At 40.4% G+C, this 19623-nt stretch overlaps 1 protein-coding gene across 30 annotated transcripts in view; it reads left to right on the plus strand.

Annotated features, from left to right (window-relative positions):
• Positions 1-19623, plus strand: part of Rbfox1 (RNA binding fox-1 homolog 1) — a 2110633-nt gene that overhangs the window by 2065953 nt on the left and 25057 nt on the right. For 25 of the 30 annotated variants that reach the window (XM_085832308.1, XM_085832312.1, XM_085832309.1 and 22 more), the window contains one exon: positions 8597-8661. In XM_085832308.1, the coding sequence (XP_085688434.1) occupies positions 8597-8661 (65 nt within the window). Of the gene's footprint in view, positions 1-2490; positions 2534-8596; positions 8662-19623 lie in introns of all 30 variants that reach the window. The other 5 variants (XM_029470804.2, XM_085832321.1, XM_029470788.2 and 2 more) reach the window with 1 other exon arrangement.

A 19623-nucleotide genomic window follows, 5' to 3' on the forward strand; every position in this document is an offset into this window, starting at 1 on the left:
ACCCAATCAAGAAACTCCCAGCAGATATACCCAGAGTTTATTCCCTTAGTAAATCTAGAGGCCCATCAAGTTGATAATTAATTAACCATCACACTCACTCTAATTAAGAAAGTGTCAAATTAAATAATAAAGAAGCAATAGTAAGAGCGATATTAATTGAAAGTTGCAGAAATAGACTTCTCCAGACCTAGAGAGCCAGGCCCTCCATTTATGATTGAAACCGTAGGTATCACAAAGCTAGACACTGACCAAGGAGTAGGAAATAAGTCTTGGTTGACATTTGCAAGGAGGCTCAAAGAAGAGACAGCATGTGATCCAAAACCATTTGGATTGAAAATGAATAGAGGGATAGAGAGAACTAGTGATAAAGCACTGGGACTGTGAAGTATTCCTGGTGGGAGCTGGGGTGAGGCAGTAGGAAATCAGGCAGTAGGATAAAGTGGGGGGAGGAAGGAGAAAAAAGGACTAGCATATTAATATCACCCAGCATATTAACAATACCCCCATGCTTCTGAAGAGAAGGAGAAACATGTAAGCCCTGCTCCTAGCATGCACATCTCAACCTTCCAGCTCATGCCATGCTGCTCTTTTGTTAGAGCTCCTGGTTGGTTCCCTATCTCAGCAAAACTGTTCCTTCACTCAAGTCACACTCACAGTGACTAGATGTGCTCATTCCATGCTGAGCCTGGAGCTTTGGGAACAGAGATCATGAGTCCTCCAATTTAAACCCCAAGCCTTTTCTTCCCAAGACTTTGTGTTGACAGGGGTCTGAGTGGGGATGAGCATTCGGGGTCCAGGTGGGAGTCAGCATTAGGCTGGCCATCCTTGGTCACTAGGAAGACACAACAGTTCATAGGGAAATTAAGAGGCAGAGCATACTTAGCATCCAGTCCACACCACAGCATCTCCGCCTCGCTACAACCCAAGAGACAGAAACTTTACCACCTCCATGTTCTTCAGAAGGGGAAGGTTTTCCCCCAGAAAAATTTATGGTTGAAGGAGTTTATTCCCAAAATTTCCCCGACACTGAGTCTTGTGCATCCACGATCTGTAAACAGAGTTCAACACCTAATCACTGGACAACAGCTTAGTTCACAGTGGTAGAATTCAGTAAGAGAAAGGGAGAGAATATGAAGATAATATAGAGATTATAAGGGAGTGGGACTGAAGAGACGGCTCTGCAATTAAGAGCATTTACTGTTCAGTCCTGAAGGTCAGTGTCCAGGCCTTGGAAACCACGGAACAAGCTGAGGAGTTAGAGAGAATTCTGGCCTCACTCTCTGCCCAAGACACATCCACTCAGACAGACAGACAGACCGATGGATGGGTGGACAGAAAGAAAAAAAGGAAGGAAGGAAGGAAGGAAGGAAGGAAGGAAGGAAGGAAGGAAGGAAGAAAGGAAGGAAGGAAGGAAAGAGGGTGGAAGGTGAAAGGAAGGAAAATAAGATTAAGGGAAAGAGGCATATCTAAAGGGTCTAGTAAACCACTAGTCAATAATATCTGAAACATTCAAATGAGCAATGGAAACTAGGAAGAAAGGTAAGAAGAGAGACAGGAAAGAGCGGGAGAGGGAAAGGAGGAGGGGATGAGAGGGGATTAAAATACATTTGGATGAGTGTAGCTCCATGCTCTCAGATTTTGGAAGAGGAAAGTTAACTGGAATTAAAGAGAAAGAAAGTCAGATGACATTTTAGATGTATATACAGATGCATAGGGCAAGTCCCCAAATGACTTCAAATATCAACACTTCACTATCTGCCACGGAAGCCAGAGACTTATTTCTCTTCCATCTCAGTGACACACATGAAATAGCCCCACAGGCAACTGTTTCCTTCCATAGCCCTTCTCAATCTGTATGAGGCTCTACTGAGGTGAGGCCTGAGTTAAGCACAGTAAAAGATGTATGGACCACACGTAGCTGTCCTATGTGCACCCACAGACTCACTGGACAAGGCTATTTAAAATACCGCAGAAGCCCTCAGTATGATCAATGCAATTGTGAGGTGCCTTTTTTGCTGTGTGAGTAGAAATGACTAAACTTGCTGTGTCAGTCTGGGTTGTCCCTGAAAGGTTAAATTAGCCCCTAAGTCATTGACATCAAAACTAAATCTTCAAGTAAGGCAGAAAATTCCAACCATGAGATAAGAGAAATTCATAAAACTGAAACTGTTGGGGTGCAGGGTGAAAGGTGAGAAGCCATGAAATTATCCTTTTATCTTCTTAAAAACAAATATTGGTATATCCCAAATGCAGGCCACACAGTTTGAGCTTCATGGTCACTTTCCTTATAACTGTCAATGCTAGAATTTTCAAGTCCAGGACTGGACCCTGCCTCGTCCCATTTCAGTTTGGCCAGTTGCTCTCAATACTGAACTAAAAGAAGCAAACTTGGAAATGAATTGCTCCAGGGTTGTGTCTGATTTGTGCACTTTCTTTTATTTATTTCATTTTTTTTTGCATTGAAAACATTACATCTCTGTTTCCTTATAGAGTAGTGTATCAAGAGCCAGTGTATGGCAATAAATTGCTACAGGTATGAACTCCTGACTGATGGAAAACACTCATCACAGTGGTTGTGGGTTTGCTCTGAAATCCTGACTAACAAGATGATTCTCGGGAGGGCAAGTGTTCTCTAACATAGAGCAGCAGAGCCTTGACTGAATTTTCCAGTTTTAATGCAGATTTATCCTGTTACTTCTGATATGTCCACAATGGGGAATTCCTTCCAGATATCAACATTGTATATGTCGACTTGGATGGAACATGAATTTGACATTTTAGAGGTCTAATGTGGCTTTTAATTTCTTGAATTATAAATATTAAAAAACAATTTTTAAAAATGGCCAGGAAGACAGCTCAGGTAAAAACTGCTAAGGCCTGATGACCTACTTGAGTTTGAGTCACAGAAACCCAGGTAAATGGAGAGCCTTGACTCCTGCAAGTTTTCCTCTGACCTCTATGTGCACATATATGCACATCACATATGTACACACCACACAATACACCACACACACACACACACACACACACACACACACCTACATACCACTGCATGCACATATGTACACCCCACAGCACACATACCACAACACACACATACACACATACCACAGCATACACACCACACTACATGCACACAGACACATACCACACCACATGCACATATCCACATCTACTACATGCATACTGTGGTATGTATGTACAAAACACACATACACACACACACACATACACACCATATCACATGCACACACACATTCACTACATGTACATATACACACATACAAATAAAACAGCAACAACAACAATAATAACAATAAATCCATCAGATATAAATCCATCAGAAGAAAGAACTTTCAAATTAAGGAGATGGCTCACCATGTAAAGCACTTGCTGTGCAAATATGAGGACCAAAGTTTGACTCCCCCAGAAACCAGATAAAGCCAGATATAGCACCACTTGTCTGTCTCATCACTGCTGTGGAAAGATAAGGCAAAGACATGGGTTTCCAAGAAGCCCACAGAGCAGCTTGCCTGGTGTACATAGAAATCAGCAACAAGGTTCAAGGCATGGGCCAACACCCAAGGTAATGTCCATACCTACACCGTGGCATGTGTATACATGCACACCCTCACAGGCCACAATGGGAGGATTGTAGGATTTGTTAGAAAAGATTTTCTCCATAATCATTGGTAGGTTCTTTGAATACACTAGAATCTTTAAATCAAAAACTTCATATACCTCCAGCTGTGAGGTACTGCATAGCTAATATCTCCTGTACTTCTCCCTGCTTTCACGGGAGGTACCCAGACATTTTCATTCTACTTGCTAACCCTACCTCAAACCAGTAAATCTGTAGGAAGGTTGAAAAGAAAAAAGAAAAAGAAAAGAAAAAAGTCAACTCATCCGTCCACCACTGGCAAAGACTCTTCAAATGTCTTCTATAGCTACCATCAAACATGCAGTGGAGGGAGAAAGACGGTACTCCAGATGGCTCTGTGCCATAGGACTCTCTATCCCAGCACTTACGAATCAGAGGCAGGAGGACTGCAAGCTTAATGCTGCTACTAGCATGGGCCAGTTAATGAGATACTGTTTTAAACCCTGACATCAGAAGAAGGCTTGGATTTGTAGGTCTGTGATAGAGCACTTGCCTAATATGAATAAAGCCCTGGGTTCATTCTCCATTAAATGCACATGCAAATGTACAGATGGGCATGTACACATACACACACACATGCATACACACATGCACATGTACATGCACACGCACACATTATAAGTGGAATAGATAAAACTGTACTGTACTTTCTTCCCCCTTTTGGTTTTGAGAAGGAAAATAATCTCCTCTTCCATGATACTATTTTTGTCACTAGGTCTGGAGGCACCAGACTTACCAAGACCTAGGTCTGCTGACCTCAAACAGAAGCAGACCTCATTTTTCAGACATCAGCAAAAACTATGCACAAGCTCTGGCTCTGCTCAGCAAGCTGCAGAGCACAGGGCAACACAGCTCATCTGAGTCACCTTTTAGAAAAGCAAATTAAAGCAATTTGTATCTGTGGGCTATTTTACAGTGTATGCATATACACTAAGTTAAGGCATAGCTCCACTGGTGCTAAAATATAGATTTCATGCAGAAGAGAACTAGAAAAGACTACGTACAGTATAGACAGGTGGCATGATCAAGCCACCAAATCCTTCTCACCCCAATATCACATATTACAGGTAACAACAATACTATAGCCACCAGCCCAATAGATGCTTACATTTAAATACAATTACCTAGTAACTGAGGTACTCCTTTGATAAAGGTCTTGCTCTGCAAGTTGGAAGAACTGAGATCAGAACTGAGGGGTTTTGAGTTTCTTTTGTTTATTTGTTTGTTTGGGTTTTTTTGTTTGTTTTTTGAGGTTTTTTTGTTTGTTTGGTTGGTTGGTTTTTTGGGGTTTTTTTTGGCTTTTGGTTTTTGGTTTTGGGTTTTTGTTTGTTTGTTTGTTTTGGCTTTTCAAGACAGGGTTTTTCTGTATAGCCCTGGCTGTCCTGGAACTCACTCTGTAGACCAGGCTGGTCTCAAACTCAAATATCTGACTGCCTCTGCCTCCCAAGTGCTGAGATTAAAGGCATTCCTGGCTTCTTTGTTTGATTTTTAAATCCAAGCATTAAGGCATCATCTCTTTCTAATCTCAGAGCTAGAAAGGCAGGCAGAAGGTTCTAGACTAATGAGAGACCACACCCCATCTCAGAAAAGAAAAGAGAAACAGACGGGGGGGGGGGGGGAGAGAGAGAGAGAGAGCGCGCGCGCGCGCGCGCGCGAGAGAGAGAGAGAGAGAGAGAGAGAGAGAGAGAGAGAGAGAGAGAGAGTCTGGTGTAACTGTAATTGCAGTGTTTGTGAGGTAGAGACAGAAGGATAACAAGTTCAAAGCTTGCTTGGCCTACAGAATCAGCTCAAGGCCAATTTTATATTTATAAGACACTGTCACAAAATAAAAAGTAAACAAGTTTTTTTTCTTTTTCCTTTCTTTCTTTCTTTTTTTCTTTATGACAGACTTGGGAAATAGCTAAATGGTGTAGCATTTCTTCAGCATTTACTAGATCCTAGTACCACAATGTAAATGACAAGGTAAAAGCAAATCAAATTAATGAAAGATAAGTAAATTGAATCTTCAATTAATTGTAGTTCCCACACTCCAAGTGATAAGAAAACACTTAAGATGGTTGGCCCCCATGCTGGACAAAACACAAGCAGAACATCACACTCATTCTATGTGACCTGTTTATCAAGGCCCACTCCACTTACGTTAACAATATCGGCAGACTAGAACACTGAATTTGAAGGATACTTGATAAAAGATTGAGAGATGGTTCCATAGCTCTGAGTGCTAGCTGCCGTTAGAGGGCCAGTGTTCAGTTCTCAGCCATGACCTCAGGGGGATCCAACTGCCTGTAACTATACATCCAGGGGACCCAGTGTCCTCTTCTGACCTATGTAGGTACATGCAAGCATGTGAATGTCATGTATTTACACAAATACACATGAATAAAAATTGAAACCTCAACTTGACTGGAAGGTAGCCCAATCGATGCAGTGCTCCCTGGCAAGCATGAACCCTGGAGCTCTCCAGCTCCTTCAGGAAGGAGGCATGGTCAAATGCAGATGGAATTCCAGTGCCTGAAGGAAAGGACACTGGGTTATTGGAAACTCAAGTTAATCCTTAATTTCATAGCAAGCGTGAAGCTAGCCTGTGCTACATTTCATCCTGTCTCAAAAAAACAAGGCAAAACAAAAGAGAATACTCAAATGCAAAAATCCCAAGTAAGAGAATTACCCTATGGTATTGATCACTTATGCCTGCTTGCCATAGACTGATTTCCTCTCAATGGTGAAGCCATCAGTAAATATAAGAGAGAAAGATGATTACCAAACTGATAGTTGATCTTTCGTAGGAGAAAAGGAAGGAAGAAATATTATAATCAAATTATAATCTTAAAAATAAAATTCACAAAAATAAAAAAGTAAGCTTTAAAATACTATGGTGTAGGCATCTATAAGGCACAGTTACATTCCCATGCTGAATGTCAATTCTGTAGGCAGCGAAACGCATCTGAGTTTCCCCATTCACCTGGTAGACATGTTTCCTATTTGTATAATTCTTACCCAATCTCATGGCAGACCCTTCTGCCAACCTGAGGGAAAGGGAAAGATGTGTAATCTGAGCCATACCATTTAAAATTTACTCAGAACCTTTAGGGATTCTTTCCATATCTGGACAGACAGACAGACAGACAGACATACACAAACATACACACACACACACACACACACACACTTTATCCAGTTGCTGCTAACACCTCACAGGCATTGGCTGATCTGTTCTAACTCCTTCCTATATCATTAAATTTAATGCACATTCCTGCATATTTCTATCATTCTGATATACCATGAAACCCGAGAAAAATAGTGAGGCAGATTAAACGACCAACTCTAGAAACCGGTGCCCTGGCTTCTCCTTGGCCAGGCGTCCTCCTCCTCTGGAGTTCAGTGCCAGTCTGACACCTGCTTTGTTTTTATCACTTTTCAGCACATTTAATGAGCTCTCCCATCCCTCATTAGAGAACACAGTGTTAGGAGTACCAGGTGGTGTCTGGCTAAGACCTTTTTTGTTTTAAATTACACATTTTTTTTCCTTAAGGAAAGCTGACACAAAAACTCCTGGCTCTGTATTATTGGTGATTATCCACCAAGATGTCTTGGGTGTCCTGGTACATGATGGAAGATTCTAGTGAGAAGCAGTGGCAGAAACTATTGAGAGCTGTTTCCTGCATGTTTAAAGTAACTTTTTGCAGCTTCCCTTCATCCCTATGTACGAGGCCACATGTATGTCGCTTGTCAACTTGGCCCTCCCATCATTGGGCATTTTGCAGTTGTCAGCCCTCTGACCCAGCACTCTACCCTGAGCTAGTCCCTCACAGTGCGGGTGAGAACCCATACCTTGGAGGATTGCAGTACTGTGCATTCTCATTAGATCTTGAGTAAGCCCCCGTTGCCTCTGGATACTGGGTCTGGTGTGTTAATTGTGCTGAGATTGTTCCAGGGTGGCTGACACATTGCCCTGGTCTGTTGAGCAAGCTGTTCTTTTCTGGGTTTTATAATCAATGCTCCACTGCACACAATTCCTCCTCAATAAGCCCATTTGTGCTTCCTCTTTGCTTAATTGAACAATGGCAATTACTGGTACACAGAACTACATGTTAATTATTTTCCTTTGCAGATTTTTTCTCTTCATGATTTTATTTACAAATTGAAAGGCTTTATCATAGTCCCCTCCCCTGAGCCAAATTCTGTGTCTGAATGTGTGTGAGAAGTGTAATATGTGTGACCTGTAGCTGTGTGATTATGTCTGACCTGTTACATGTATGATACATGTAGCAAGCAGCAGTGTGATATTTTTAGCTGAGAAGACAGAATATTTGACAATGGTTCACTTTTGAAATAATTATGGAGTGTTAATAAAGCTTCTACAAAACCATCCGTGAAGAAATGACTACACACACTCACACACATACACACACACACACTCACACACACACATACATACACAAACACACACACATGCACACAGTTACTAAGGAATTTACTGATCTGGTTTCTACAATCAATATGAGACAGAAGAGTGCTTACTTTTTATAAAAAAAAGAAATGATCAAAGATTATTTAATAAATTTTAGATTAATATTTGGTAAGTTATGGTAAAGGATGGTCATTTCTGAAAACCTGGAAAGTTCAGAAAAGTAGAAAGAATATTTACTCCTCACCCGAGACCATCACTATTAACACTTAGGTGCATTTCTTCCAAAGGGCACGGGGTTCTGCCTTCAGACGATGTGCTTAGGATTTCTAACTTTTAACACACTGCCAGGCCTGGTCTTCAGCCTCCTCTCTCTGCGGTGTTTTTGACTTCTGCTCTAAGCTTTCATTAACCTCAACCTTGGACGGGTGGACTTGGGTTCCTGCTGTGCTGGTGTGGGCTCCTGACCCTGGGTGTCACTGCACCGGGCTCTGCATTGCTAAGCCTCCTCTCTTCTTGTATTGTAGGGTGGTTATGCTGCGTACCGCTATGCCCAGCCCACCCCTGCCACTGCCGCTGCCTACAGTGACAGGTAAGGGCCTTCCTTCTCTAGATGACTTGAAGACAACTGGTGGGGCAGGATTCTTATTTGGTCTTGCTTGAAAAAAATGCATGACTACTGAGGAGGAAACCCCTAAAAGTTAATTCCTGTGGTGAAGCTCTCCACAGGCTACTTGAAGAGAAGATGGATGCTTAAGCCTTGCTCGTTGTGAACTCCTCACCCTGTTTGATGTAAGGCTGAGAAAATCTGCTCTATCCCTGGATAGCTACTTTTCAGGTCTCCTTATTCCTATATCCATGTATTTTGTACATGCAAACACACACACACACACACACACACACACACACACACACACACACACACACACAGAGCAGTACACCCTTCCCATGGCCTTCTCTGTAAGACCATAGCCTCATGTAGCTCATAGGAAGAAGAGGAGAAGGTAATAAGCCTTTTCCATATGACCCTCAGGAGAACATTTCCCTCTGCTCCACTGAATTCAAAATAAAGGAATGGGCAGTACACCTGGCTTTCCTAAGGCGATTCATTGACCTTGGCAGTACCCACACTTACAAACGTAAGCCCAATTTCATATGCACTGCACACCTCACCTGCAGACTGGCAGCTGGAGGTACAGAAGTGTATTGGAGAAATGCAGAATTTTGGATGGATGTGTGTGAATGCCTTGGTCCCCAGGCTTTGGCGATATGGTGGTTTCTAAACAGCTATAGCTATTTCTATATAGGTGCCGTGGTGGGGGCAGGGCAGCAAACCAACTGAAAAACCCAAAATACGTGTGTTTCCATATTGAATGCGATTTCCTGGCTCTATTCTCTGAGGACATCAATGTGAATGTCAGGTGCTCTGCATGCAAGAATGTCCCGAGGGTGCTTATTTTCGTGATGACTATTTTAATTTGAGGATTTGTTTCATGAATAAAATAATAATGGTAACGATTTGCATGTGTGGCTGAGGCATGCTGGGTCAGACAGGTAAGCAAGCAGGCAAGGGGTGTGGCCCGTGAATGGGAACTGTCAGAAGACACTGGGCTCCAACCTGGCTTTCAGCAATGCAGTAATGCAGTACCTCACAGGTTGCTGTGGTGCACTTTTCCTGCGCCTTCATCCCATTTCTCACAAGAAGACTTGCTATGGCGCAGCAGCTGCAGAATTCTCCTGCAGTTTAATAAAGCAAAGAAATCCCTGAATTTAAGATGCCGTACTTAGCTGCACGCACAAACTCATCAAAAATGAGCTAAGATCTGCTGTCTGGCTATACACAGGAATTATCCCTGTTTTCTCACGAGTACTCATAACCCATTTTCCAAATTGTGGAGAATCTTCAAAGAAATCCAAGCCACTGGCCAGACACACTTGTAAATACATGAATTATCCATTTAACTAATCATCAGTTGGCAAGAGGCAAGATGCTTCATGCAAATTATTATCTTCAGTATTTTCTGACACCGGCTAGGACAACTGAGAGGGTCACAAAGGCTAATACAAATGATGACAATCTTGAAATACTTGAGATCATTCAACAAATAAAAAGGCTTAAATGTTATTAAATTCCAAGTACTGTAGATCCACACAGTCTCAATTGTAATGTGGCTCAGCTACAGCCCTTAATTATTTTATGAAAATATCTCTAGATGCTAAATTCTCAAACGCCCACTTTGTATGTAATTATAATCATAGTAACTTTAGCCTGCTGTATAATTATAAGAATCTTAAACAGATTTACTTCTTTGAGTGTTTATCTTGCTTCTCCTAAGAATAAGTGCATTTAGCCCGAAGTTGAAAGAAGGTTAATTACAAGGATAGGCTTTAAATCGCCTTCTTCAATAAGACTAATTTAGACACTTGATAAAAAAACAAACAAACAACATTTAATACTATTCTTAGAGTTACTGAGGAGGCTCACCATATCCCCTTGCATCCATTTGAAACTGTGAAGATTCTCTGCATTGTGGAACACCATGTATGTAAATATCTGTATAAAATCTACAATTTTAAAATTATTGAGAGTTCTCATTGGTGACATATTCTACTGAAAAAATTACCCTCATTTTTTGATTGGTAAATCTTTAATAACTGCAATTCCCAGTTCAGTCTAACAGTTGCAGATGAAGGAACACACTAACTATATTCTTTTCCATGTAATTGGCCTCTTGCTGTTTATTAGCGATTTTTGCACATTAGGTCCTCTTGGTTGCTGTGGAAATTGATTACTGGCTCTATTTAACTTTATTGTGAGCAGAATACTTGTCACCTATAGAATTATTCATTGAGGTAAATTCAGTAATAGGTGAATTACCAGAAAACAATCTCTAAAACGAGATTTCTGGTTTGATTTATCATTATTAAGCAGTGGTACCTTTTATTTTTAATCAATGCAGACAAGGAAAGGGTTTTATGAAAAAAAATACAGTCGGGGGGACTGGGGGAATTATCAGAGTAGCTTTTGAATCTCTACTAAAGATGCAGAAGTTATCCAGGGCAATGCTAAATTGTTGCAATTTTATACTATCAGATCAGAGTATCTATGGATCAGACCCTTCCTTCCTCATCTCTGGAAGACAGATAGAAAGACAAAGAGATAAACTTCTAAAACAAAAGAAGCCCTTTCAAACTTGAAGGGAAAACAGCCAAGTGGAAAAAATTTGAGAAATAGTCACTGGTTGTCAATTTAATCAAAAGCAACACAGCAACATCCCTTCACTGTGACTGACTCTTCAGCCTTCTCCAAAGTGGAGACAAATCTGCTTTGCTACCCCAATCTGACCCTCACCCACTGGTAGAATTTTGTCTTTACTCAACCCAAATTACACCCTTATGAAATTAAAGATATAGGAACCCTTTGAGAAGTGACCAGCAGTAACCTCAGTACTGCCTGGCAGTTCTTTAATGGGTACCTTGCAGCTCTCTGCCCACCATCTTCCTGCGTAAATGATCACATGTTGACAGTCTCAGAGCATCCCAAAAGTCTCTGGGTATTGACCTTCTGAATGAAGACCATTTGCCCAGGCCAAGCTTTTTCCAAGTCCCAAAGATTGAACTGAACTTAGGTAACATCACAGCTTCATTGATGAATTGAGTGGGGATAGGTGAACAGCATTCTTTGACATTTTACAGATATTTGGTAAACACTTGACCTGAACAATTCTTTATTTGGTTAATATCTTGCTTTGGTGTAATGGAAGCCAACTGTCCAGACTCTCAAGGAGATTGTTTTCTGAGCTTGAACCAATCAAAGCATGGCGGTGGGGCCTGTGGTCATCTGGTCATTGCATGCCACTTGGTGTTGCTGATGTGTTTGTGGTATGTATGTGCTGGGTTGGACAGGTCCATCACATTAGCTCCATGAATGGCTTGCTTGGAATAAGCCTGGGGTGCAGGTATCTCTTTAGATTGACTCTTGGTTTCTTGTGTTTTATGGCTTGGTCCTTGTTGCATCTTTTGGCTGTCCATCTGGGAGGTGGGAAGAAGGGAAGTTCTCTGTTCAATGAATTATGCCACTCATAGTGGGAGAATATACGATGTGTATATAGCATTGACAAAATACTCTGCCTAGGAAGACAAAGCCTGGTCATGCTTGTTCTGCTTGCTGATACTCTAACATTCCTTAAGGATTGGTGCATGAAAGTGTTCTCCACATTAGGAAAGAGAGGAGTTAGACACAGAGTGGGTAGAACAGAACTAAGAGCAAAATGCTTTACTGTCTGGCAAGTTTAACAATAAATATGGTTGCATCAGGGAATGTTCTTTCTATCAATTAAAACATAATTTTCTTTTCAAATGAATGTAGTATTTTTTAATACGAAGGTAGTACATAATACTGAAAATTGAGGCATAACAATCTATCACTTAAGAAAGATTTCTATTAAGTTCTGTGCAGATGAGAAAAATATGCTCATTGGAAAATTATTGTCTCTCAGTAGACACATTTAGGAAATCAGTTTACATTAAAAATTGATTAATTTATCAAATACTTTTTTCCTAAATATATTTTCTTACATTTTTATTATAATGAGGGTTTTTGAGTTCCATTATATATATATACATATATATATATAATGTATAATATATATATAATGTAAACAAGAAAAATGTATTCTGGAACACAGATAGAATGGAACCTTCACAATTATGTAAAGATATCTTCTGAGTAAGAGATGCTCATTAAAAGTCAACAGAAACTATAAAGCATTTACTTACTCTAAAGATCTACAAATGACAGAGTGGGATTGACATAGGAGTGCAGAACCAGGCCACACAGGCATCCCTAGACTAAGTAAGATGCTGCAAGTGATAGGGTTTTGCTTTCAATTTATCCTTCCTCATTTTTTGTTTTTATATGATAAGAAAGGATAATACTGAAAGGATAATACAATTCCATATATCTCAACCTAAAGTAAACCCAAGCAAAATCTTGTCATTTTACCTCATCTTAGAAACTTCCGAGAATTTGGAGAGAAATCTCAGAACAAGAAAGTCAGGACTTGAATTCAGGTAGTCATGATGGGTGCTGAGCACCATTCAGACCTGGAACTTGTCAGCTGGTCTTATGGAATAGAGGATCCATTTCAGAGAGATATAGATTAGCATCTTTCTTAAATTGTCATAGGCATAAGTTGATATGTCTTGGCATCATGTTTAAAAGTATATAGTTGATAGAGACAGAAATAGAAACATACATAGATGGGGAAATGGATAGATGGATGTGAAGAGAAATGGGTGGTTTTTAGATCCATGTTTGGGTGGAATGAAAGCCAGAAGGAAGAAGGAAAACAGGAAGGAAGGAAGGAAGGAAGGAAGGAAGGAAGGAAGGAAGGAAGGAAGGAAGGAAAGAAGGAAGGAAGGAAGGAAGGAAGGAAGGAAGGAAGGAAGGAAGGAAGGAAGGAAGGAAGGAAGGAAAGAAGGAAGGAAAGAAAGAAGGAAGGAAGGAAGGAAGGAAGGAAGGAAGGAAGGAAGGAAGGAAGGAAGGAAGGAAGGAAGGAAGGAAAGGTAAAACAAACAGAGTGGAAGAGAAAGTGAGAAATGGAAGGGCAAAAGGAGGGGAACTTTTCTTCTCTTATGTTGCACCATGAGCAAATCTACAGAGGACAGAACTAAATATTTAGGTAAAACCTTCATCTGATGACTGAAGCCACTGAGGTATCTAAGTCTATTCCCCTTAGCCTATCTTGGGAGTTATTTTCTGGATTCAGATTTGAGATTGCCAGATTTCTACAGTGAAAATAGGCAAATGACTTCATTTAACACGATAAGCCAGGGGTTGGCACTGGTGGCTCATGCCTTTAATCCCATGACTTGGGAGACAGAGACAGGAACATCTTTGATAGTTAGAGGCCAGCCTGGTCTACTAAGCAAGTACTAGGATAGTCAAGACTTCACAGAGAACCCTGTCTTGAACCAAAAATAAAGAAGGAAGGAAGGAAGGAAGGAAGGAAGGAAGGAAGGAAGGAAGGAAGGAAGGAAGGAAGGAAGGAAGGACATTTTACTTAGCATTCTAATCTAATTTAAATATATAGAAAATTTAGTTTGGGCACTATCACGCATAAATGAGCATCCCGAATAAAAAGTTTACCATTTCAGGACTTTTTCTTTTTTTCATTATAGGAAGGTTATTTCACAAAAATTGTTCTACCATCTGAACTTGATGATTTTACTTTGTTTTTCTAGCCATGAACTAAGATATAGAGTTCAATGTATAGACTGTGTAAGATGTTTAATGAGAGTGGACAGCACAGAGGAGGGGTGGGTGCATTTCCTGGTTTCCCAATTCTTTCTTCTTTTCCAAACAAGGTGTGATAAGGATTTCAGAAGCCAGCCCATGCCTGTTTTTAGGGACATGTGTAAGGACAGATCTCCAGTTCAGAGATGTGCTGCTTTCCTGAGCCAGGAGGGCTGAGAAAGTAGAATTTGGCCATCTACTCTCTCTTTAGGCACTAGTGAGTTCTGCCCAGGCTTCTTTCTACCATGCAGATAAAATCTTCTTCCCCTAAGAATGGGCCACAATAGGACACGAAACCTTTGTTTCTTTTTCTGTCAATTCATACCCAATTGCCCCTTTTTACTCTGCCTTAAGAAAATAAATCTTGACAATTGCATGGCATCTTCCTGTTTATATTTTCAATCTTCTTGAGAAAAAACATCTTGAGATAATCTAGGGAAGGTATGACAAAACTTGGTCATGCCTATCACGAGTGATGCTCTCAGGTCAAAGGAGCACTGAGGGCAAAGCACATGAGGGCTTAGGGCAGACCCGAGGGTACCATCTGGCGGGACTCAGTTAGATAAAGTCATTCCTGACTGTCAGGTAAGGAGTGCAGTGAGAAGGAGCCTTCCCTCAGTCGCCTGTGGTAGCAGCTCACTGAGGTTGTTCTTGGTTTAGTTTTACGTCATTTCTGTCACTGTGATGAGAAATTCTCATTTTTTAAACAAAAGATTCTCTGTCACCTTATAATGGGAATGTAGCAAGAGTGAGTCACCAGTCTTTTATTTATATACATTTGTATCCCAGTGCCACTGCTGAAACTATACTCAGGATTTTATGAAAACATACATATGTGTGCATGTTCATGCACACACACAGGCACATGTCCACATATACATGTGTATGTATGTACATTGCCTTATTTTTATGTCCTTTTTTTTTTTCTTTTTTCATTGAAAGTTTATTTCCATAACAGATTCAGTCACCATTTTGAGTGGCATATAATCCCTTCAAGAAGAGAAAAAGAAATCACTTGTTCCAGATAGTTCTAGGATATTTAAAAGAAATGTATTTCTGAGATAGCCAGACAAAAGCAAATTCTTTAGTAAAACAGAAGCATACATTACTGAATCTTTAAAATTGTTCTGATTTTACATTCTCCAAAAAGTTACAATGACGCTAATGAAGTTTTCTCTCAACATACCTTGTAAGTTGTCATTGATTTAGTTTGAGAACAACTAAGATGAGTCTGAAATTGTAAAGAAGGAAGCAGAAAGGGCTTGAAATGTGGGCCCATGAATGGCAAACTGTGAACAGCCAGAAGCAATACTGATGTTATAAAAGGGCCTATTTCCTGATTTTCTCTTCATTTTAGCTTAGAGACCATTCACATAACACACCCATACACAACACACACACACACACACACACACACACACAATCACAAACTCTATCACTCCTCACACACACTTACAGCTTAAATATGCCCAAATTTTGCCTCAAGAATTAATTGTCTTTTATCTGTAGCTACTATGGCTTCACTGGTGTTATGGCATTGTTGAATGAATATGTAATTGAGGCAGTTAAAAAAATAGGCCTGTAATAATCCACAGACTGGACCAACAAGGGACCAGGGAGAAATTAAGGGCATTCCAAACCCAACAGACCATGGCTGTCACAGCCATGTGGGGAGCCACTTCTGCAGGTGACAAGACAAGGTCTAACAGCTCCTTTGGTCATGTCATGGCCTAATTACATGCTTTTCTGGTTGCAGATCATTGGCTTGATGGGCCACAACAAAGCAAATGAAATCTATCTTTTAAGTAGTGCCATCAGGGCCCACCACAAACATTTAGGAAGTATTGGATTTCTAGAGGTATATCAGAAACTGGTGGTGAGAACAGACTCTACAGCCTCTGGGTGAGCCCTTTTTACAATTAAAGAGTAAACTTGATAGGTGAAAGCCACCCAGCAGAGCAGAAGAAAACACACCCAAGGTAGAATAATTTTCCCTCATGAAACATCTGTAGATGTCTCCCTCCCAACCTGGGAAAAGTTCTTGTTGCATATACATGAGGACTCAAGTTCAGATTCCCAGCCACTGTGCACAAACATGCATCTATAATCCCAAAACTGGGAAACACACAGTCAAATCTATAGAGCTCCCTTGCCACCCAGCCTAGCTGAAATGACAGTTGTAGGTTCAGTAAAAGACCCTTGCTCAACAACAAGGTGGAGAGTGTAAAGCTATTCTGATGTTAACCTGTGTTCTCTATACACTCATGCCCTGGTGCACACACATATATACTTACACACACATACACACACTCACACACTTAAAACCCTCTCCTTCTTTGCCATATTTTTACTTTAAATGTTTTTTTTTTTATTGGTGGTAATTTTTCCTTTCTGCTACCTTCTTTGACACTAGCACTTATGCTAAACCTGTCATCTTTTAGAATTAGATGTATTTTTTTCCATTAAAACTCTCTCCTACTACTTCTAAGAGTATCAAAGAAAGTTATGACCCCTGAACTTAAGAGCACAGGTTGACTTCATTTTCAGAACCAGTCCCTGTTATGTCTATGTCTAAGTTATTTCTATATCTGTATGCAGCAAATTCATGCAAAAAAGTCACCTGACAGAAACGAATGACTCTTGATGACTTTTTTCACCAGTGTAGATCACAATGATTGATTTAACTTCTGGGATTCAGTGCTCTTCAGGACTGTAGTACATTTCATACTTAACTAACATCAAAATAGGGGGAAGCCTGCTTACTGGCAGGGCAGTAAGGAATTGGTATGTAAGAACTGAAAAGACTCTTAATTTGCTAGCTCTTTGGCATTCCATCTAGGCTTAGTTTTGCTCTACAATAATGCATGGTATTTAGACAGATGAATAGAGTTCAAGGAGTTCAAATAACTAAACCCAAGGTATTTTTCTCCTTAGTTATCTTCATAATTTACTTGAAATGCTTTAGCCCAAGATGACAGAAGGGTGCCACACCTTCAATGACCCATCCATGCTACTATGTCCTTGCCACTCCCCCTTCTTCAGTAACCCTTTAAGTGGTTGGCATCTCTCAAAATATGGTCCACCTGCTTCAACTGGCTGGTGGCTGTAATTATCATTTTCTTACCCCCAAGGTCATAGTGTTCCATGTTAAGATTCTATCATTGGCTGCATAATAGGCTGCCATCAATATAAAACAAACCTTGAATGAGCCACATCTGGTTTCTTTTAACATCATTGGGCCTTGGTTTTCTCCTCTCCTCAGAGGACAAATTTTACCCATTAAACTAGGGGTGAGGTGAATGCTGTAATTCAATATCCTAGTACAAATGTCATTACTTACTTAATTTCTGATTGATGGGTAGCTTAAAGATGATTCCTTGTAAGCACTGGCTTGATAGAGGCAGTAACCAAAATTCCATTTAAATTGTGAGATCTTTTATGGTCTGATCAGCTCCAAGACTCACCACACAGTAGCATGTTGAGAGTCTATGCTTAGCTCAGTATCCTATGATAGTCTGTAGCCACATTATGATCTGAAACAGGAACTTTTATTTACTGTTCGTGTTCTTTGATATTTAAGTGTGGTAATCAACCTTTGCCACTGATACACAGAAAATAATCAGACAATTAGGTTTATGCCAGAATCCAGTCTTAGTGCAGTTATTTAATCCATGAGAGAATTTGGGCAAGGTATAGACTGTCAACCTTCCACTTGCCTTATCTCTAACATGAGAGAGATGGGTGGTCACTAAAGCCATGACTTCCTGGGGAGATGTACATAGTTCTGAATGGAAGCTCTTCAGCTGGAGCCTGAGCTCAGTGTGCCATCATCATTGCCATGATCATCATTGCCAGTGGGGTCATTCAGTGGAGTTCAAACACATGTTCTACATGGTCATATTTCTCCTTCAATGTGGATTCTTGTCTCGTGTACTTTCAACAGATCAGGAGTCTCCTGAGATGTACCAGCTTCCTAAAAGAGACACTCAACCTTTCCAGGACAAATTCAGCTTCCAAGTCACCACTTCCGCCCCCACCCCCAACCTTTTGTTTAAGTTATGCAGAAGATGATACTGTGTCTCCCACACTGCTTTGGTTTTCTGCTAAAGCTTCACGAAGCTTATGAGGAACATACATTTTAATTTCTGGCTCCATTTCCCAGTGATAAAACTTAAAGCCCTGAAAGCTGAAGTAACGTTTCTAATGAGATATGTTTGTAATGACAACCTTGCCTTCTAGAACCTCTTCCAGCTGTTTCATCAGTGGGAAGAGAGTTGAAAGTGGGTAGAATGGTAGACCTTGGAGAGATTGAAATGAGTCTCCAGGTCTGGGAAAGACCCTTAGAGATTATTATCCAAAGTCCAGGGTTATCTAATCAAACAGCCAAAATTTAGGAGAAACTGGCAACTCTTTTCCTTTTAATTTAATCCTTATTAATACAACATAAGCTGAGGAGTTGTGTCCCAATGATGTGATTGTAAATGTGCTTTCACACATTCAACTTTTTTAAAAGGTAGAGAGTCATGATAGATCCTTTTGGAGGCTTTTCTGCTTTATTTTGTTATTTGCTGGTTCATCTGTATATGTCACAACTCATTGTGCACAATATATATATGGACATTCCAGAGTAGGGTTTTAGAAATGAGCATGGGAAGAGATGTTGAACACTGATCAATAGCAGCTCTCCTTTAAAGAGCAAACCTGAAGCTGACCTGAGGTTGAGAGTGAGAACAGACATATCTAGTGCAGGCCTTTCCCACTGGCACAGAGGCCTGAAGAATGTGCTCCATCAGTGTAGCTTAGCATTGTGTCCTCAATGGCCATCTGAAACAACCAATGGAGCTAAGAGGATGGATCTACATGGTTGAAAAGAACCAACTCCAATAACATCTCCTCTTACCACCACATGTGCATTTTGGCATGTGTGTCCATACATACAAATAAATGGAAGTAGTTTTTAACATGTATTGAATTTGGGCCTGGTGATTCTTTTTATCCTGGCACTCAAAAGGCAGAGGCAGTCTGTGCCTATAAGACCAGAATGGTCTACACAGAGTGATGTGGGCCTGCTCAGATACCTAGTGAAAGCCTGTCTCAAACAATGAATAAAACAAACAACAAACAAACCATCATCATCATCATCATCAAAGAATAAAAGTAAAACTTAGAGGAATGACACCCAAAGATGACCTATAATATCTACACACACACACAAATTCTTAGTGGTCTGTCAAGTTCGAGACTTCTCTGGGTCTT

The sequence above is a fragment of the Mus caroli genome, unplaced genomic scaffold (genome assembly GCF_978045245.1).
Source record: "Mus caroli unplaced genomic scaffold, Mus_caroli_1 scaffold_17, whole genome shotgun sequence".
Lineage (NCBI taxonomy): Eukaryota > Metazoa > Chordata > Mammalia > Rodentia > Muridae > Mus > Mus caroli.